The 20,701-nt window shown below is 39.5% G+C and overlaps 5 protein-coding genes and 1 long non-coding RNA gene across 7 annotated transcripts; 3 read left to right on the top strand and 3 right to left on the bottom strand.

Annotated features, from left to right (window-relative positions):
* Nucleotides 1-72: 72 nt before the first annotated feature.
* On the bottom strand, nucleotides 73-1,933 carry mrm1 (mitochondrial rRNA methyltransferase 1 homolog (S. cerevisiae)). The gene is given in 2 exon segments (XM_018689393.2): nucleotides 73-779; nucleotides 781-1,933. Coding segments are annotated over 2 exon segments (1,158 nt in total). The 5' UTR covers nucleotides 1,654-1,933; the 3' UTR covers nucleotides 73-494.
* Nucleotides 1,934-2,490: 557 nt separating this feature from the next.
* chmp2a (charged multivesicular body protein 2A) lies at nucleotides 2,491-6,054 on the top strand. The gene is made up of 6 exons (XM_018689392.2): nucleotides 2,491-2,658; nucleotides 3,362-3,529; nucleotides 3,622-3,801; nucleotides 3,895-4,025; nucleotides 4,258-4,319; nucleotides 5,055-6,054. Exons 2-6 carry the CDS (start codon nucleotides 3,362-3,364, stop codon nucleotides 5,174-5,176), a joined length of 663 nt encoding a protein of 220 aa, XP_018544908.1. The 5' UTR covers nucleotides 2,491-2,658; the 3' UTR covers nucleotides 5,177-6,054.
* Nucleotides 6,055-6,725: 671 nt separating this feature from the next.
* msl1b (MSL complex subunit 1b) lies at nucleotides 6,726-13,636 on the bottom strand. Of its 2 annotated transcripts, none has more exons than XM_018689390.2 (9): nucleotides 13,513-13,636; nucleotides 12,270-12,982; nucleotides 11,974-12,173; nucleotides 11,417-11,778; nucleotides 11,250-11,311; nucleotides 11,066-11,133; nucleotides 10,042-10,166; nucleotides 9,853-9,925; nucleotides 6,726-8,559 (listed from the first exon to the last, which is right to left on the bottom strand). In XM_018689390.2, exons 2-9 carry the CDS (start codon nucleotides 12,888-12,890, stop codon nucleotides 8,469-8,471), a joined length of 1,602 nt encoding a protein of 533 aa, XP_018544906.1. In that variant the 5' UTR covers nucleotides 12,891-12,982; nucleotides 13,513-13,636; the 3' UTR covers nucleotides 6,726-8,468. The 2 variants fall into 2 exon arrangements, with proteins under 2 accessions (XP_018544906.1, XP_018544907.1); XM_018689391.2 differs by having other exon boundaries at nucleotides 11,459-11,778.
* Nucleotides 13,637-13,786: 150 nt separating this feature from the next.
* gip (gastric inhibitory polypeptide) lies at nucleotides 13,787-17,456 on the top strand. Its single transcript, XM_051066142.1, is given in 5 exon segments — nucleotides 13,787-14,743; nucleotides 14,908-14,999; nucleotides 15,841-15,978; nucleotides 16,058-16,111; nucleotides 16,113-17,456. Coding segments are annotated over 4 exon segments (324 nt in total). The 5' UTR covers nucleotides 13,787-14,743; nucleotides 14,908-14,913; the 3' UTR covers nucleotides 16,159-17,456.
* On the bottom strand, nucleotides 16,033-20,276 carry LOC127139168 (uncharacterized). Its single transcript, XR_007809163.1, has 3 exons — nucleotides 20,130-20,276; nucleotides 17,902-18,159; nucleotides 16,033-16,118 (listed from the first exon to the last, which is right to left on the bottom strand). It is a non-coding gene; the product is annotated as an uncharacterized LOC127139168 (long non-coding RNA).
* Nucleotides 17,095-20,701, top strand: snf8 (SNF8 subunit of ESCRT-II). Its single transcript, XM_018689471.2, has 8 exons — nucleotides 17,095-17,455; nucleotides 17,551-17,601; nucleotides 17,820-17,958; nucleotides 18,074-18,178; nucleotides 18,396-18,468; nucleotides 18,681-18,822; nucleotides 19,644-19,718; nucleotides 20,144-20,701. Exons 1-8 carry the CDS (start codon nucleotides 17,402-17,404, stop codon nucleotides 20,279-20,281), a joined length of 777 nt encoding a protein of 258 aa, XP_018544987.1. The 5' UTR covers nucleotides 17,095-17,401; the 3' UTR covers nucleotides 20,282-20,701.

Raw genomic sequence — 20,701 nt, 5'->3', positions numbered from 1 at the left:
GCGTTAAACCAAAAACACAGCAGAATATAGAAAAACTCAAACAGAGCAAGTCAAGAGCAAGTAGAAAACAAGTAAATATGAAGTATAATTTTATTCAAAATATAAGTCCAACTATTAACAACAACTTATTATTTATTGATACTGCAATTCTGACAGAACAGAGCTGTTAAATGTTGTGGGTGTTTCGCAGCATTTGAAAGGATCGGGCTGGTGTTATTCTATATCTTTGGCACTCATCCCTCCAGTGTATGCCGGCGTAGGTGGGACAGAGTCAAAATAAACAACAGCGTGTGTGTTCAGACACTGTGTGCAGGCGTAGGGAAACTCATGCTGTGTCAAAGGCAAAGGGTGGTCACAGCAAATGTTGATGTGATTCAGGTTTGTATGAAGTCAACTAATAAATCAAAAATATTCATGGCATTATTTTCTAAAGAATCCTTGCTTTACTTTTTTTTACCACCCAAAACATTTGCACAGCACTCTGTTTAGGGTCATCATCTGGTCGACCTCCTGGAGAACAGCAGAGAGTGCAGCAGAATGCCAGTAGCTACTGAGACATTCAGAGATTCTATGCCAGGAAACAGATCTCTGCCGGCTGGAATGGTGAGCAGGGTTTGGCACAGAGAGAGCAGCTTCTGGGACAGTCCTTCCCCCTCACCTCCCATCAGCAACAACGTGGGTTTAGTTATCTGAAAGTCTGAACACTGGGTGACAGGAATCTGAGATTGGTCTGCTTCTGCTCCCACTGTGCCCACCACATGCCAGCCCTGTGCCACCTTCAACCTTCAACATATCCTCAAGGTTCTCATATCCATACACCCCAAACACCTCCATAGCACCTGAGCTGGCCTTGCTGACCACTGGAGACAGTGGACAGCTGTGGTGAAGACTGCTGGCAACTCTGTCCACACCGAGGAAATAAGCAGAGCGCAGGATGGCACCGAGATTCATCGGGTCCTGAACTCCCTCCAGGACAAGCCAAAGAGGGGTGTCTTTTCTGCTGAGTGCAGAGTCTCTGTCTTCGGTGAGATAGCTTAGAGGACTGGCTTGCAGACATACTCCTTGATGTACTCGCCCAGAGGACATTGTGTCCAGATCCTTCTTGCTGACCCGTTGGACCTGTACTCCTCGCCGACAAGCCTCCTCACAAACCTTTAACACAGCAGCCCTGTGAGAGGCCTCACCATCTTTTACAAACAGTTTTCGGGTCTTTCTTCTACCCTGAGTCAGAGCCAGGAGACAGGGAGAAATGCCAAAAACAATTTCATCAGTGCTGTCTGCTTTGGAGTCCAGTGTTGACTTCTGTATCACCGGCCTCTCCCTCCCTGCAGGGGAGTCCTCCAGACACAGCTTCCTGAGTTCTGACGATAGTCTCGGCTCGTTTCCCTTCCTTTGACTTGTCCTTTGCAACACTGGGCTCTCATTCTTCCACACTCTACTCTGGACTGACCTCTCACGGTCCTGCAGTCCATCAGATACAACAGGCTTGTGCCTGTGTCTTCTCCTTGTGTCCTCCGGGCACAGGAGAGTAGCTGTGACATGGTGAGAGGCAAACTGAGAACCCACTCTTGAAACTGACGCTGGCTTGTTCAATCCTCTACCCAAAACAAGCAGAAGCCTGTGTTGATGTGCTGCTAATGTGAATACCCACATATTAAAATAGTTAGGAATATGTCCAAAGGCACTAAGAGGGGTAGTCCTGGCTGTCCCAGAGAAATGTGGTTCAACAGCCGGAGAGATCCATTAATCCGTAGATAATGTGTCCGCAGATTTCACTCAGCCACTCCCATGAATAGTGAAGTGAATCTTTGTTCAACCTTCAACACCATCTTCACCTGTCTTCTTTCATTGCTATTACGTTTGCGGCCTTCACGTTAAATACGCACATGGGCAAACCAGCTGCGTCAAGTAATCGAGATTACAACCGGATATCGACCGCTAGTGCCTACAAAATAGAAGCCTGACAATGAGGTTCGTGTACTACTGAAAAACAAAATTATAGTCTACTAAAACAGCGAGAGGATTGATATAGCCTTGACTGTATGTGTATATATCTATCTATCTATCTATCTATCTATCTATCTATCTATCTATCTATCTAGCTATCTATATATACATATATATATATATATATATGTGTGTGTGTGTGTGTGTGTGTGTGTGTGTGTGTGTATATAGTATATATATATATATATATATATATATATATATATATACATATATATATTGCTGTCTCCTACCTTCACGGGAGAATTGCCATACAAAATTATATATATTATATTATATATAATATTATATTCTATACATTAAAACCAGTGGTAAATATTTTAAGGAAGTGTTTTACATTGTGAAATTTGTGTCAAACCTGAATGACATCTACTCAATCTTTAATTTGAGAGTTTTATTTTGACAGTTGCTACTTCCTCTCTTCGTCGTCGTAAACTTGATGCGTGTGACGTAATGGCACAAATAAATGAACGTCTATTGTAGGTACGCGTTGACGCCATTTCCCGGAAGTGAAACTATCGCAACACGGAAGACTAGGAAAGAAAACAAATAATCGTTTAAAATTTGTGTCGAGTTGGACTCCGGAGAAAACGCCCCGAAACACGTTTTATCTTCTGGATTAAAGCCTTTAACAGCGAACCCGGTTGCACGGTGAGAGTTAGTTGCTTTTGGGACCGCTGGGTTCAGTCTGTACCGGTGGAGCTAATGTAGAAGATGTAGGAACAGATTTAAAGAGGAAGGACAGTCGAGATAAAACACGGCTGACAGGAGACTCCAGGCCTCCAGTCACATTAATAACTGCTGAGTAATAGAGTCCAGGAAATAAGGGAGCTTAGGCGGGTGTAACAAAGGTGAAACTGTGTTAGTAACTGACTGATTAACTATCTGTAATGTTCATTTCTCAGTGTTGGTTTCATTATTCCGTCGGACAGAAAAGTTCAAATTGTTTGACATTTTCATAACTACAATACAAACTAGATCTGAAATAGCAAATCAATTATTCAAATAATCCTCAGCTGTTTTGATAATAGATTTGAATGGTAAATGAAAAATTCTTCACATTCTTAGCTTCTCAAATGTGACAATGTGCTACTTTACTTTGTTATTGTGATCGTATAATCACTTGCTCCGTAAAATCCTGAAAACAGTCAAAAAGAATTATCAGACCAAGGTGACACGTTCAAATGTCTTGGTTGAAATAGTTTGTTGTCCAAAGACAAATCCAAAGATTTTCCATTTAGAATCATGTATGACAAATCATTTCAGCTCCAGTGTAATTTTTCTCTTCTAGTTGTTGTTGACAGCACCTTTTTAACGACTGTACTGACATTCTGCTTTTGGTAATTTCAACCAGATGGAGTTCCTGTTTGGAAGGAGAAAGACTCCAGAGGAGATGCTGAGGCAGAATCAGAGGGCGCTCAACCGAGCCATGAGAGAACTGGACAGAGAGAGAATGAAACTGGAGCAACAGGAGAAGAAAATCATTGCTGACATTAAGAAAATGGCCAAACAGGGACAAATGGTGAGATAACAGAAACGGATCTTGTTGCTTCATGAGGACAGGACCAGTTTCTAAGGACAGGACTCTTAATTGTGTTATTTTAATCTTTGCAGGACGCCGTCAAGATCATGGCCAAGGATTTGGTTCGTACGAGGCGCTACGTCAAAAAGTTCATCATGATGAAAGCAAACATTCAGGCTGTCAGCCTAAAGATACAGACACTCAAATCCAACAACAGCATGGCACAGGCTATGAAAGGCGTCACTAAAGCCATGGCCACCATGAACAGACAGGTCTGTCAAATAATCACTGAAATTCTCTGTCAGATGGAAATAAACAATAAGCCCTCCTGTGTTCATGATCTTATATTTGTTCTTTTTTCACAGCTGAAACTGCCTCAGATTCAGAAGATCATGATGGAGTTTGAACGACAGAGTGAAATCATGGACATGAAAGAGGAGATGATGAATGATGCCATCGACGATGCCATGGGTGATGAGGATGATGAGGAGGAGAGGTAAGGGACAGTTGATTTATTTTAATGCAAACCTTTCATTCTACATGTGTACAACAGTTAACAGTCTTATCTTACCTATAAGCAACACCCCCCCACCCTGAACAACAACTTGAACTTGACCTCCTTCTCTTGAATTGTAGTGGATGTTTTTCCCCCAAGAAATTATGTGGCTAACCCAAAATATATGTTCAGTATTCTCTTTGATACATTTGTGATTGTGTCTCATGTGCAGTGATGCCATCGTGTCCCAAGTACTGGACGAGCTGGGTTTGAATCTGTCCGACGAACTGTCAAGTAAGAAAATCCAATCCAGTCACATTTATGAAAATTCTGCATGTGTAGTGTTGGGGTTTGACAGATTTTTATCGATTCTGGATCCAGCATCAAATCCACTGAAACCTTGATCGCTGATTTTATTATTGATTGTTCTGACAGGCTGAAATAACAGCCTGAACAAACTGACTGTCACACCTGATTTCACAAAAAATAGTGGAGCTCCTGACTTGCAACGAGGAGGTTAACTGATTTGATGCATAAAAACATTTCACCTGGGCTCTCCTGTATTTCAGACTCCAAGAGTTGCCATTCTCTTGAATTACAAAAACACAGTTCACTGGAGGTTGTAGACTGATGGTTACAGAGTGATTTGTCTCTTCACTCACAATCAATCTTTGACAGAGCCCGGTCAGCAGCTTGCAGAGAGCTCATTAACCAACAGACTCAAGTGTCAATGGAGCTGTTAGAGAATTAACATTAATTATCTATAAAGCTGATATAATCCACCACAGCTGATGTCACTCATTTTTAACCAGAGAAGAAAGCAACAGTCAGCACTGGCTAGACATAAGAAACTGATAACATTACTAACATGTTCTCAGTGTTTGTTTGCGTCAGGGCTGAACGGATCCCTGGTATTTTACCAACTGGGAACCGCTGATTAGAACCCAACCCTATACTTGTTCTCCTTGCCTTTTGTCTTGTATTTTACATTTGTTATAAAACTGAAAGTCCATCTTGTGTTCACCCCAGATCTCCCGACCCCTGGAGGAAACCTGTCGGTGGCCGGAGGAAAGAAGGCCGAGCCCCAGGCCGCCCTCGCTGACGCAGATGCCGATCTGGAGGAGCGGCTGAACAACCTCCGGAGAGACTGAACACACTGACTGACGGACAGGGTTTGTCAGTACAGATACAAGCATAGTCGAATCTCTAGATTCCTGTGACGGTGTAACACTGGCTGTTTCAGCAGGCAGTCTGTGTTATAAAGGTGTATGGCTTTCTATTTGAAGTGTTTTCTTTTTATGCGTGCATCATGTATTTTATCCAAAAAATATTTAAAAAAAAACCCTCACAAGGGTCATTATCCTCCATAGATCTAGAGAACTCATGTCTCATTTAAGACAAATTCTCTGAGAGTGAAAATTTATTTCACAGTCTGTGTAAATACTAACTCTTCAAGGCATGATGTTTTCACAGTTTAAATTAACACTAATTACAAAATGCTTAAGAAAACCCAAATGAAAGTTGGTCATATTACAGCAGTGGATATTTTATATGGGTAACGTATACAAATTCAGCACTTTTTGTACATCAGACTGGTTTGGTGTTCTTTGTATTATCATCTTCATAATATTGAATATGCTGTTTTAGCCCTGATACAAGCATTTTGATTATGTTCATTTATGGTAGTTGACAGATGTCGGGGTCTGGCTGAAAATGGTGTACAAGAAGTGTATTCTCTCATTTTCTTTTCTGTCTAAATTCACTAATGGGACGGTTTATTTTACAAAAATATATAAAGGATAAAAGAACGAAAGTATGTTGAGCTGACTCTTCACCAGTGGAAAGACACTCCCCTGTAACTGCCTGTTAACTCTGTCAGTGGTGTTTTTGAGATCAGCAGGATTTTCACCAAAATGTTAATAAGGAATCGGTGATGTTTATTTTTGAGAAACTATCCTGTTTTCTTTCTTTCTTTCTTTTTTTTTAATTTAGCTTTTTCTTTATTCAATAAACATTTTTTCCAGATGAACTGGTTGTCTTATTAGGACAGTTCACTCATCAACAGTTTATTGTATTGTGTGGCTTATTTACATGTTGGATTATTATTACATCAACATGTACCACTGTGGTTGGTTGAGCTGGGTTTTTTTTTTTTTTTTTGTAATGACTGAAACTTATGATTATTCTGATGGATTGATTGATGGTTTGGTAAAAATTCAGAAAATAGTGAGAAATGTTGCCAGCCACTCAATACCCCAAACCTCAAAATTGCTAAATGAAAATTATTGAAATTATTCTAAAGAAAAACAACATATCATCACTTTTTAGAGGCTGGAATCATAAAACATTTAGCATTTATGTATGAAAATTACTAAAGATTATCAAAATAGTTGCTAAATAATTTTCTAACAACTGACATCAATAAATCAACTAATTATTTTACCTCATGATACTGTTGGTGGTTAAATTTAGAGCAATAACATGCTTTTCAGGTCTTAATTTATAAAGCAACTACAGCTGAATAAATGTAGTTGCTTTATAAATTAAGTAAAAACTACAATATTTTCCTCTGAATTGTTGTGGAGTACAGGTATAATGCTTCTTTTTTGGCAAAATTTTGTGAACCACTAAATATCAATATTGGCCTTAAAAATATTTCCCTTTCTATCAAACCATAAACTCAAGATGACCAAATCTACGTATCATAGACAAGTTAATTTTATTCCAAAAAAATGTCACTTTCAAAACTGTCAATTTTGTCAACATACAATCATAGAACAATATTGAATGTACTCAACACTTCCGACATTAAATAATAAAAAAATAACAGCCATGTTTTATGTACATTTGTTTCTGAAAGCTATGTACAGAGAAAAAAAAAATCAACTTTGTATTTCCAACATCTGCCTACACATACTGTACGCATGGCAGTTGAAGTATTGAAGCTGCAGAAAGCCGTTGCATCGTCATATGTAAAAACAGGTCGAGCAAATGCAGCGAGTAGGAAACACCGGCAGAAATCAAACACTGCGATCGTGACTGAGATTAAAGTCAGAGAGGGAGAGATTAACTGGCAGCATGTTAAAGAGCATACTGGTGAACATCGCTAGAACTACAGCTAGGAAGCTTATTTATCATCTAAAATGGCTCCTCTGGATGACAGCATCCTCAAGGACCAATGCATACACATAACTTGCCTAATATTTACTGGATGTAAGCGCGTTGTAAAGATTGGAAACACTAAAATTAAGATCAGAACTGTACTTTGTTATTATCAGATCGCCTTAACGATGAGGCTGTTCAGGGCTGAACGCAGCAAATTCTCACTGAACAGAGCAGCCAAAAAGATCATGCTTTCAAGAACAATATTTTGTAGTTTTTGTTGCCCAAATAAGCAGAGATTATTCTCCATTCTGGGGTTAAGCCATGCTACCATCTTTTTTGACACAGCTAAATAGAGTCCATGCAACTCACATAAAAGGAAAAAAAAAAAAGTAATAAGAAGAAAACTGGGAACAGATCACTGGGTTTCACGCCAGGTTTACCACCTGTCTAAATTTTCCGTGCTGTTTTCATGAAGCAAAACCCCCACACAACACAGAACAATCATTTGGTTGCTTTTCTCAATATTTTTTTTTTTTTTTTGCTTACATCAGATTGGTTCAAAAGCTGTAATTTCTTTTTTAAATATGAAATCATGCTGAGTGTTTGCTCAAAATTCCAGATATCACACTAAACATTGATAAAATCTTATTTGAAGTTGTGTGCGAACAACGATATAGGCAATAACACAGCACGATACAGTCAGATTTTGACATTTTTTTCCACTTAGGCAGGAGAATGAGTGTGGTGGGACAACCCAGAGCAAAAGCCTTGTAACGGTGTTGCTCTGCTTTTCAGTCTAAATGGCAAACAGTGATAACCCCCCCCTCCACTCAGATGCATTCAAGATTAGAGTCCTCATTTTTTCCTGTCAGCAGACTACGCATAAAAACTGAAAGAAACTCCACTTTTGTTTAATAAAGTCAGTTTTAGATGGCACAGCTCTGACTAAATGCATCTCAATCATGTTACAGAACATGCATATAACTGTTGGTGGTTTTTAGGACAGAAACTGATGCTGCTAACAGGGGGGACTGTAATCTTGCAGCAACAAGCACTTCCTTTCAGAGGTGTAAATGAGATCGAAAATATCAAGGACACCCAATGGCGCAGCTATCTCCCATCCTTTCCCAATACTCTGCAGGAGATCAGCTGGTCTGTGGTGACATGTTGAGACTGGAAAGTCATTTTACTCTGCCACAGACTGAAAGCAACAGCAGTTATACATAGCGACTGGTGACTTGTCTTCCCTACCCCCACACACAAAGACAAGACAAATGTGGCGTTTTCTAAACTCGGGGTGTGGAGCGGCTTCTCTCCGCCGATCGAGCCGTGTGGGATTCACTTCCGACAGGTCCGGTGAGGTGTGTGTTTTTTGGGCACCTCGATGCGACACCGGCTCCGGTCATCCAGCCAAGGCAGCTCAAAGTTCCTGGAGGAAAAATAAATATTTTCTTTCATTCATGATCCTGTTTTCTGTTTGAACAGTAGGTAGGCTGGGCACAGAGAGGAGAGAAATTAAGCCAGGATCTGACTACATTTTTTTGTCTTTCACAGTGGTCACAACGTCAGATTAGACAAATACAGAGTGTAAATTCTTGCTGCATCTTGGGCAGGCAAGGAATTCCAAACAGAGCACTCTGCCATCAAACTGGTCAACTCGGCAGGAAAATACAAAAAATTCAGAAGTGCTAGACTTTTTTTGCTGGTGTTATGGGACATCTCAGACTTTACATTGCTATTCTTCAATTATGTCAAACTACACGGCCCACTCTTCATTCCTGATGTTCAGGCCTGACACTGGAAATTTGTCAGCAGGACAGAGAAAATATTTAAGACTTATGTAAATTCAATTAAGATATAGTTATTTTATAGGCAAGACTAAATGAGAGCAGACTGAACAGATCGGTTTTATTCTTGTTTATTATGTGCTTCATGACTGAAGTGGTTCTACTATTTTGATTTTTCCTGTCTTGTTTAACTGGTCTCACTAAGACAAATTCTAATCAATCATGTTGATAAGGCAATAAAATACTGAATCTTGAAGACTTTTTATTACCCTTTAGGGCCTTGGTTTGGAGGACACTGACTTCAGTGCTTTTTGAGACTTTGAAACCAGCAGATTAGTGGAGACACAGAAAAATAATCTGCAAAAATTTTGATCATCGTTTGCTTCAGACATTTTTCAAGCACAAATTGTGGGGGAAAAAATGCAACATATTTTCAGGTTCCTGTATCTGATAAGGCAGGATTTGTGTTTTCTTTTTAGCATATTTAATAAGAAACTAAAAACACTTGGGTTGTGGACTTTAAGTCAGAAAAAACAAGACACCTGAAAAGGTCTCACTGGATTTAGGCTTACTAAAACACTTTTAACTAATCGCCCATCTGTTAATCACAAATATTTTAATCTCATCTTATAGTCCAAACTATCAGTAACTGTTTAAATTCAGTAACAGTCTTATATACATGCTTTAATCAAATAACTGATCAATATACTGCTGCTTTCATCAGTTGTCTTCCTCCTCTTCAGGTGTTACTTCTTCACTGATTCATTTTTTAATCACTTTGCAACCAATTTGAAATTTCACTTCAGAACATCCTGCAGTGCAGAATCAGGAGACTAATTTAATGCCTTTAGTAATTTTATGGATTGTGTCACTCTGCACTAATCACACAGTAAATGTGACATAGAGCAGAATCAAAGAACACGGCTCTGACTTACTGTTGTGTGAGTTTGGGCAACGGCCGGCCAAACGCAACCACAGGCAAGAAGGGGGTGATCACTATAGTTTCAACTGAAAGACATTGAAAGAATAAAGTTAGAATCTCTGAAATCCATTCCAAGACATCACGTCAGTATATTCACCCAGTTTTATTCAGGTTTTTATATATCTTAAAAATGCAGACGCACCATCTTCAGTGTCAGGATAGAAGGATGAAAGCTCCGGCTCTGTCTCCTGGACGACTTTCTTCCTGTTCATGCGCTGCTGCAAACGCTGGAACATGCGCTGCTCTCTGATTCGCTGAATGTCCCATCTGAAAACACAGTAGAGAAAGAGTGATGAGGAAAGGTCAGATGGGAAATCATAGTTCTTGCCCACAGAGTACAACAGAGATAGTAAATCTTATGTTTGCCTTACTGCTGGAATAAATAATGATGATTCATGTGTAGTATAAAGATGTCACAGAAGGTTGGGCATTTCACTGTTCAGTCATTCATTCACTATGGACTTGATCTGGACCCTAATGTATGAAGATATACATGGTATGACGCATGTTATCAAATCATTTATCACTGGTTTTGGTGAGTTATAAGCCTTTAAAAATCATCCCCAAACGTGGAATAATATTAAGGGCAAAGTGCTATTTTATCAATACTGGTGTATATGCTGGCCAATAGATAGCGAGAAACTGTGGTAGAGAAACGTGCCACACGTGTTTTGAAGAGGAATTCTAGACTGAATTTTATTTTTTCATTCTCTCCAAAAAGAAATCTTGATCTCTATATTGGAATAAGCCTTTCTGTAACGTTTAGAATGTTTATTTTAATTACAGACTTGGGTCATCTATGGGTGGATGTCAACTGTAATGTAAGGTGCTTTGAGTGGTCCATACGACTAGAGAAGCTCTATAAAAGTGCAGTCAAAGATTATGAAAGTTTCATTTGTCTTCTCTAACCTTTAATATATTTTTTGCTGCATTTGTGTTGTCGTTTTGCATTTTATGATTTTCCAATTAAAGTTTACCGTTTGAAATTTACTTTATTACCGTAAAATGTCCTGCTAAGCACATATCATCGTCACAACTTTTTAACAATCAAATTTAAGAGTTCCTTAACAAAAATGTTTAACTTAAACAGACATTATGATCAAATTTTTAACTCCAGCACTCAGTACTAAATCTCAAATGAAATAACTTGAGTTGATGATTGGTACCTTTTCCTCCTCTTCTCATCCAACTCAAGCTTCGAGTGGCGTTTCAAAAACACATTATCGTCCAGCGGCTTGATGGGGAGACAAATTCACAAACGTTATTCATGGGCTGAATGCTTTTGGACCCAATGTGAGAGAACTTTTCAAACTCCAGAGGTAGGATTATTAGCATTCAGCTGTGTCTCACCTCAGCAGAGCTGAAGGAGTCATCGTCCAAAGGCTCTATGTAATTTTCTCTCCAGGATGGAACTATTAATTAGCAAAAGGCAGAGAGAGAAGACGTTAATCATGGATAGTGTGTTCAGTGAATTTGAAGGATAAAGTGATTAAAGATGGGATATAGGTTAGGCTTACAAACAATCAGCATATCATGTACTACATGAGGAGTCCACTCACTGGCCACCTCTTCCTCCTTTTTAGGGGAAGTCTCACGCAGAGGGGACAGAGGAGGTTGGTTCCAGCAACAGAGATACATCTCTGTGGTAGACATGAAGGGCAGATCTTCCATCTGGCAGCTCAGCTCAGGCTCCTCTTTGCATGGAAGCAAAATGTCCCTTTCTGTCCCAGACCTCATGGGAACTGTCTTCTCTGGGGTTTCCTTACTGCGCAGCTCTCTTTGATTGGGAGAGCCGGGCTGAATCTCAGGTTTCTGGGGGCTAAGCTTGGCAGTTTTGCCCCGTGACTTCTGGACTTTTGGATCTCCAAAGCAAGACTTCCTGAATATGAGAAAAGAAAATGATAAAAAACTGAGGTGTATATGAGCGGTTACTAAAATATAACAAGAAGCTTAAGTTGTGAATCAAGTGTAGCAGACTGTAACTTCCACTTTTTTGGTTGTATTTTATAACTGTGACTTGATTTAATACCACACATAAGGAGAACTGAGTGCTGCCTGACATTGTTTATTTTACCTCTTTTGACCTTTACCACCCCGACTAAAGGGGAGTGGAGTGGCTTGGTTGGGCTGTGGACTCTCCTCTACATCCAGATCCCACATGTCCTCTTTGTCGGGGGTCCATGGCTCCAGGGGCTGGAAAAGCCGCTTGTCACGTGGCGGGTCCTTCCTCGTAAGCTGCAGGCGACGCTCCATGCGCTCAATACGCGCAAGCAGCTGCAAACAGACAAAATTTTTTTTACTTTAAATTCATACCAAACCAACGCATCAAATACCATGACTAGAATTTTCTTGAACAATACTTTTACATACTGTCTCCTTGTCTGCCTTGAGCTCATCGATCTCCTTGTCCTTGGACTGCAGCTGTTGTTGCTGTTGTTCAATGAGGTCCAGTTGCAGGAGGAGGATCTGTCGGAGGCAGTTGGCCTGCGTGTGGGGATTGGCAGGGGTCTTCCTGATGTTCCTCCACTTGCCCTCAGAGGAGAGTTCTATGGATGCGGTGCCGAGGACTCCAGGGACAACCCCCTTCACGCTGTCATCAGCACCAGCATCCTTAGGGTTATTGTTCACAGCCATCTGAGGGTTATCCATGTTGTCAACAGAGAGGGGTTTACCTTTCACCGGGGTTCCCTCACCCCCCATTGGTCTGACAGGGGACAATACCCCCACAGTTTTATTTTCTCCTTGAACTACTTCTGCAACTGTGGCAGCGAGGGCAACTTTGCTTGTCATGTAATTCTGGTCTAGGACCTTTGATTTGCTCGGGATCTGGCCCCCCTGCACGTCTTGAGCATCTATGACGAAGTCGCGGGACTCCCTCTTCAGGCTCACGGGACACACGGTAGTGGCCCCGATACGCGTTTTGTCAGTGTCGATGGAGTCAGTGCTCTGCTTGGATCCCGTCTTTGGAAACAGCGTGGATCTCAGAGTCATGGCGAACACAGAGACTTTTCATCCTGCAACGCCTCGGCGATGCAATTCAATCACGGCTATGTGGTTCCCATATGAACTCAGCAGCGGACATCCTGCAAAATAAAGACAAAAAATCACATTTGTGTCGTGTTACTGCTGTCGGCTGTTTAACTGGGACCACACTGGCTTTCAGTCGAGACTAAAAGATATGCACCAACTATGATAATACTTGGACAAACCGAGGGGAACTGTAGATATCTGATCCATCCTTTTCATAAAATCGTGCCCGGGTTTGAAATTCGTGCTAAGCTACATTAGCGCTGCGGTACAAACACAGGTGATATTTCTGAGACAAACAACTCAGGTTAGGAGAAACTGAGCTGAGCTGTGCGTCAGTGTGGGGGCTTCACACAAGGACTCGGGAGTGGCTGTGTAGGACACAGGCAGCAGACCATCTCCTCCATTTTGGTTCTCGCGAAATCATGAAAAACAATAACAGCTAGCTAGCTGGCTAACGTTAGCTGGCTAGTTTCACCAACAAATTGCAGCTCCCGAGCTAAACGGCGAAAACGACCGCGTTGTAACACACAAAATTTACACAGGCGCGTTATTACAAACACACATTTAAGTGTTTTAGGTTTACCTCGACGACAATTCAAGTCCACCTGCAACTGCCTTCATGTTCCCTCCTCAAGACTTGTTTTAAAGCGCCGATTACTGCGCATGCGTAATTTATTGGCTGGCCATTTCTTGTGTTTTGAAGGTTTCGATGTGAGGAAGAGCAGCAGAGGGAGACAGAGGTCCACAACACACACACACACACCAATAACTGTATTATAATACTAATAAAGTAAAATAAACTAATACTGGGCAGGGCCTCTTTTTGCTCCCAGAACAGCTTCGGTTTTTCACGAAATTATTTCCACAACATGTTGGACATGTTGATATTAGTACATATATCACATCATTCCTGCAGATTTGTCAGCTGCACTTTCATGCTTCAACTTCCTAAAGGTTTTCTGCTGGATTCAGACCTGGTAACTGCGGAGGCCACTGAAGTACAGGCCAGTTAGCAAGGTCAAAAAGAGCTGAGAGCAACACATTATGAGAAGCAAAACAAATTATGAACACCAGTATTGAGATTAATATAAAAACAGAATTTAAAAGCTTGAAGCAAAAAACATTTTGCTGAAATTAGGCTGTTTGTTTGTTCTTGCTGAAGAGTTTCCACTGAACTTAAAGACCAAAATGATAAAAAAACTAATCTGCTTTTGTGGATAAAGACTTTTCTTAGAAGAACATATAGGTTTTTGTTAAGTTAAATCATTTTTTTTGTACTGCTGTAAAGACGTAGGTACAGATATCAAGCTGTTGTAGTCACCAGAAAATTAGAGTCAATATAAAATAATAAAGAAATTAAGGAATCAATTTTCCAGAAGGAAATTTCTTTCCCTAAGACAACTTTCAGTCAAACACCCTGATCCTGAACATTTAAGCCTACAAGCTTTATCTTCACATATTATCAACAAACCATTACTTTTTCATATATGCAGCTAAAGTGCCACTTTTCCATTAGTGTAATGGTCCATGAATTTTTCCTGTGGGTTGTTAACTCAGCACCAACTCTTTAGGAAAGTAAAATTATGTCTCTCTCCACATGTATTACAGCGCTGCTTATCAGTAGTCACCTGTGTATGTGTGTTTCATTAATGCTTTAATGTGGTGGAACTAAAATGTTTTTCTTCCTCAGTTTCCTGCTACGACACATAGAATTACCTCAGAGAAAATTGTATAAAAGCCCATTTTCTGTAACGCACCAGGGTGAGTAGCTTCAGAGTCTCTCATTGCCCGTATAAAGATATCTCAATTTAAAGGTAAGGAAATATACTTAAAAAATGAATTTCATGTTTCTTCAGTTATTTGGTTTAGGCTACACTGTATGTCCACATTTCCTCTTAGCCATTTAAGACTGCTGTGCTAGGATATTATGCTTGATCAGCTCACATTTAATTAAAAATGTCTGCCTTTTTGCCTTAAGGTCATCATGAAAGTAGTGCTCTTTGAACTTCTGGTCGTCTGCCTGCTTGGAGCGCTGCATGCAGGAGCAAATGCTCAACCTGAAGAGACAGGGTCAGTCTCACAAAGCTCAATTATGCCTCTAAACTTGCCTGTTTTTTTCTTTTAAAATGCTGAGGGATTACTGCATTTTAAACAGGCAAGGCTGCTTAACCATAATGATAATCCATGCAGTGATTTTTAAATTCATGTTAAGACTTTTCTTATAAATTTGCAAAAGGAAAGTGTCTGCTTTTGTTGCTGCTGGTACATTTCTGATGTATTTTGGGGCATTACCATGCAGTAAAGGCAGTAGAGAGCTGATAAGAAATGAAGAGAAAGACTCAAACAAGGAGAATCGTACATGCACAGGGGTAGTTGGATCAGGTAAAAAGCAAATATCTAAATATTTGCGCTCAGGAGGAAAATAAACACACAAATAGGATTACAAATTGATGTGAGGCTGATCTCTAGTAACTTTATTGCCACATTAATCATTAAATTAATCAATAAACTAGCAGTTACAACTGAGATTGAGAGTGCATGAAAAATATGTTCTAAGTAAAGATGGAGGATTGTACCTAAGTGGAACAAATTATGTGAAAAGAAATGATGTGGAGCAAACCTGAGGCTTTTGGACACCACTATCTTAGTTCACTAGGAGAACCCCTAAATAATCATATTTAATATTTTTGATACAAACAGCCACCACATTTCATGCCTTATGTTGTTTGCAGCAATGGTGGTTGTTTTAGTCTCACTCTATTTAGTCTCACTGTTTTTATAGTACTATAGTACATTTGAAGATGTGACCTGATGTGGGCTCTTTTCCCATCACAAGTATGTTATCTAATGTTTAAAATAATGTTTAGTTGCAGCTCCACACATGTGATTTTGTGTTTTTGCCTTTGTCAAGTCTCAGTGAGTACGAACAGCATGTGGGGAAAAGATACGCTGAGTCAACCATTGCCAGTGAAATCAGCAAAATCATGGATTCAATGGTGCAGAGGAACTTTGTTGAATTCTTGCTCAACCAAAGGGACAAAAGAAGCAAGTGAGTTACAGAATTTAAATTTAAGGCAATAGCAGAAAGAAGAGATTTTACTGTGTGTAAGTACTGACTGTTTTCACAGGCCTGCTGCTGTGGAAGAGGATCCAGAGGAACGTCAATACAACGACCTGCTGAAGCTCAGACTGCATGAGAAGCAGAGGAGACAGATCTAAGTGTGTTTGAATGTTGTGTAAACTGAGTCCATCAATCAATTAGATGATCAACAGAAACATAATCAGCATCTAGTTTGATAACTGATCAATCATTTAAGTGATTAACATTACCTGTTTTCAGCTTCTCAGATGTGAAGATTTGATGTATTTTTGTCTTATATGAAATTGTGATTTTCACTGATTTTTAACATTTCATAAACCAAACCATTCAGTTCATTCCTGAACTGATCTGTCTTGTTTTACAGGGTCCAACAAGGTGCAATGATGCTGGTAAAAATCATCAAACAGCTCATAATAACACTTTCTCTGACTTCTACGTCTTGATGTAATGAAAGTTTGGACAATGTGCAATGTGTTTAGTGAAATTAGGTCCTGTGCAAAGCCTCCACCTGTAGAACTGAAATCTGCAAAATAAAAATAACTTGAGAGTGACTGAAATAACTATGTGGTGTTGTATTTTGTTTTCTCACAAACATGTGATTAAATTGTACTTTTATTTCAGTCATCCAAGTTAATGCTGCTTCACTAGTTACATTTATTTACATTATTAAGTAAACATTATTTACATTTAACAGCTATAATTAGTTGCTGCTTTTTGTATTACACACAAAAGCTTATAAAACATGATTTATTGTTAGTTAAAGTACCTCAGCACAGCACAGTGGTTAAAATCAGCTCCACTTTGACCACCTACAGTGTCAAAATGTTGCTGCCATGTTAGTAACATAACAAAGCCAAAATATTATTTAAAGGAGCTATTCTTTATAATCAGTATTTTCTCAGACATTTTTCCTTTTTATGTATTTAATTTATTTAAGTTTATTTGAAGTATCTAAATAATATCTCAAATAAATGCGCTGCTATATCCGCCATGACACGAGGGGGCGATATAATATAATCTGTTGACGTCACCGACCAGCCGGAAGTGTTTTATTTCCTACTAAACAAAATGGAAACACTTGTACTGGATTAGCTTTGAATGTTCCGAAATATTCCTGAAATTTCTTATTTTTCGGGCTTTTCGAGTCTAAATACCAGTGGCCTGCTGCTGTGATGTGGAACATTGTTGAAGAAGTTCGCGTTGAAGTGAAATCTGCGTATTACAGTCGCTAAAATAACAAATATACTCGCAGCTAGCTTGGCTTTATCGCTCACTCTAACGTTAGAAATTGACTTACCCTACAGCATTCTGCGATAAACACACCCGTAGTTTAGATTTTACTTTTACATTTTTAAATCGGGCAGCAGACAAAATGCATCGGAGAGGTGTCGGAGCGGGAGCTATTGCCAAAAAGAAACTGGCAGAGGTGAAGTTGCAACTGAACATCTGTGTTTTCACATTAACCAAGTTTATTTTAAATGACGTTTTCTTATCATGTGATTTTTTTTCTTTCCTACTCAGGCCAAATATAAGGAAAGAGGAACTGTTCTTGCAGAGGACCAGATTGTCCAGGTGAGTCGATAGAAAACACATTTACATAATAGTAGAGGTTCACTTTTAAAAAAAGCTTCATTTTGACCCCTGAAATGTCCCTGCTTTGAGTTAGAAATCTGTAGCTGCTATACAGTATATTTATAGTGTGTGTGTAAACGTTAGACGTGTTTATACATTCGCCTGTTCTACTGTATTGTTGTTGAAATCCTTTCCTGAATTGTTTGTTTTTCTGCCAGATGTCCAAGCAGTTGGAGACCTTCAAATCCAACCTAGAGGAGTTTGCCAGCAAACACAAACAAGAAATCCGAAAGAACTCACAGTTTAGGGTGCAGTTTCAGGAAATGTGTGCCACCATTGGAGTTGACCCACTTGCCTGTGAGAACCATTCAGGATATATTCTGTAAAAAAAAAAGATACAAAGAGCCTGGGAGAAGTTGGTGTAAATAATATGTTCTGCAGTTGAATATAATGATTCCTGTCCTTCCCACAGCTGGCAAAGGTTTTTGGTCTGAGATGCTTGGAGTTGGTGACTTCTATTATGAGCTCGGTGTTCAGATCATTGAAGTGTGCCTGGCCCTGAAACACAGAAATGGAGGTCTGTAATTTGTCAATGAAAACTGAATGGCTGTCATTGTGTTTGACTGCACCAACAAAGTGCTGACAGTTATAATTAACTGTGCTTGGATCTCAACTCCCATCACTAATATTTTGGCAATATTCAGTGCATGTCAGCACAGTAAATAGCAGTAAATTATGCTGTGCTCTGGCTGTGAGATCACTGCCACAGCTTCATAATGTGTATTTTCTCTCAGGGCTTATTACTTTGGATGAACTCCATCAGAGGGTGCTGAAAGGAAGAGGCAAATACGCTCAGGATGTAAGCCAGTAAGTATCACTATTTCACGTGTCCATTAGTGATAACATCTTTTACTAGTCCAGTTTTTTCTATCTAGGTTTACTTAACAGGCTTTAATAGTACTTATTATGTCAGTGACTGGTTTGCTTATTGATATAAACATCATATTTGGATAATTAAATGCCAGTGTGTCTGGTCTGAGTTGAATGTTTATTAAAATGATTGAATTTGTGCTTCCCAGAGATGACTTGATGAGAGCCATAAAGAAACTGAAGGTGATGGGGAACGGTTTTGGGATGATTCCTGTCGGTGGTTCTTACTTGGTGCAGTCAGTCCCAGCAGAGCTCAACATGGACCATACTGTAGTTCTACAGCTGGCCGAGGTGAGACACAGCTCCTTGGTTAACCTATAAAGCCACACTGTCCCACCACCACACCTTGCTAGTGTTATTTTAAGTGTGTTTTGTCTGTGCCAGACTGATTTGGTTCAGACAGAAGCATTTTTCGACACAAAAGTTTCAACTACAGCTGCTGCTTTATGTTTCGTTTTTTATGGCACAAAAGCTCACATTTTTACCATGTTTGTGGCTCTAACTTTGGTTCCATACCTCTTTTTGGTTGTAAAATGTAAAGAGTTAACTTTCAAATTAGGCCAAGGTTATGACTGCAGTCCTTTAAAAAATGGCGACTTGATTTGTAAATTGTGGATTTTACACAGATTTACTCCTCAGTTGAATTGTTAGGGGCAATTTCAGTACTCTGAGGTCCTCATACAGATTTTGGTCACGTAGTCTTTATCAATCTAAAGCCCCTTCAGACGTGCACTTCATTATGTAAATGTATCTGCAGTGTCTCTCTAAAGTCTGAATAAGTCCCAGAGTCACTTTTCAGTGAAAGTCGTGACAGCAGTTTCACTATGTTAGACATTTATATAACACTTCCAAGTCTGAATTGAATGCTGCAACATTAATATAAAGCAGCAGCAGCACAAGATAAAATAGAGACAGTAGACATTAAATGTGCATCTTGTTTTGCCTTCTGTAAGCACTGTAATAAAATTGCTATTTAATTATTAAGTAATTGTTACTTGACTGTAATAGTGTTACAGATTCCCTCTCTGAAAGGGTTTATCTGTTCAGAAACAGAAGTTGCAGCTGTTTGGGACACAGCAGTGACGTCTCTTTGTGTCTTTGTTTGTTTGTAGAAAAAGGGATACGTCACAGTGAGTGAGATTAAGGACAGCTTGAAATGGGAGAAGGAACGAGCTTGTCACGTCTTGGTAAGTACATATCAGTTAATTTCAGGTCTCTGTATGACAGTTTGACTGTTTTCTCCTGAAGCATAGTATCTGTAGGTCTTGACTTGAATTCAGTTGATAAAATGCTTAAGTTTTAAAGTCTTATATTGTTATTCTGTAGGTTCTTTGAATACGTCTTAATTGACATTTGGTGTGGAGAGAAATTGTGAATCACTGTTCTTTAACATCATGTAAAATTAATGATCAGCAGTTAGAGTTAGAGTTAGTTGCAGGGAGAACTTTAATATACAGATTAAATATTTGATATCCTAAGAAATAATTTGAAGCCATATCATGTTTTATCATACTTTAACATTTGGATTATTTTAATAGAGAAAAAAGGCATTCATTTGAATTCCATGTTGTTAAATAAGCCTGTGGTAAAACCCTTACTCTCATGTTTACAGGATCACCTGCTGAAAGAAGGCTTGGCCTGGTTGGACTCTCAAGCAGCTGGAGAAGCACAGTACTGGCTGCCTGCTCTCTTCTCTGAGCTCACATCCCGTGATGTCACACCGGAGGAGGCCAATCAGATGACACCTTAGGGGAAAAAAAAAGGAAAAAAGATGAAGCGGACCTGGACCACGACTGAGGTGGTGACGGTTTTAGAGACATGTTTGTAAACAAAATGTGCCTGGTGGGGAAGGATCATGTGATGGAGTTGGCTGGTTCACTGGAGCTGGCTGGCAGGGTGAACCCTCTCTGAGGTCATTTTCTGGACACGAGGACGGAAAACTTTCCTCATTGGGCTGTCCTCACTAACTTCTATGCAACGAGTGCACTTACATTATGACAGAGTCGCTGAAAGCAGCTTGATTTCTGTTACACTGCAAATGAAATTCAGTGTAAGACCTTCTCTTGTCATGTGGTCATGGTTAATGGGTGGTTTATGATCATTGTCGATGCACAGAAACATGTAATTGTTTAATTTTCATGTATAAACATAAACTTTGAAAGAAACAACA

This window comes from Lates calcarifer, linkage group LG23 (assembly GCF_001640805.2).
Source record: "Lates calcarifer isolate ASB-BC8 linkage group LG23, TLL_Latcal_v3, whole genome shotgun sequence".
In the NCBI taxonomy this organism is placed as follows: Eukaryota; Metazoa; Chordata; class Actinopteri; family Centropomidae; genus Lates; species Lates calcarifer.
Note: the sequence above shows the minus strand (reverse complement) of the source record. Positions and strands in the feature narration are given on the sequence as shown.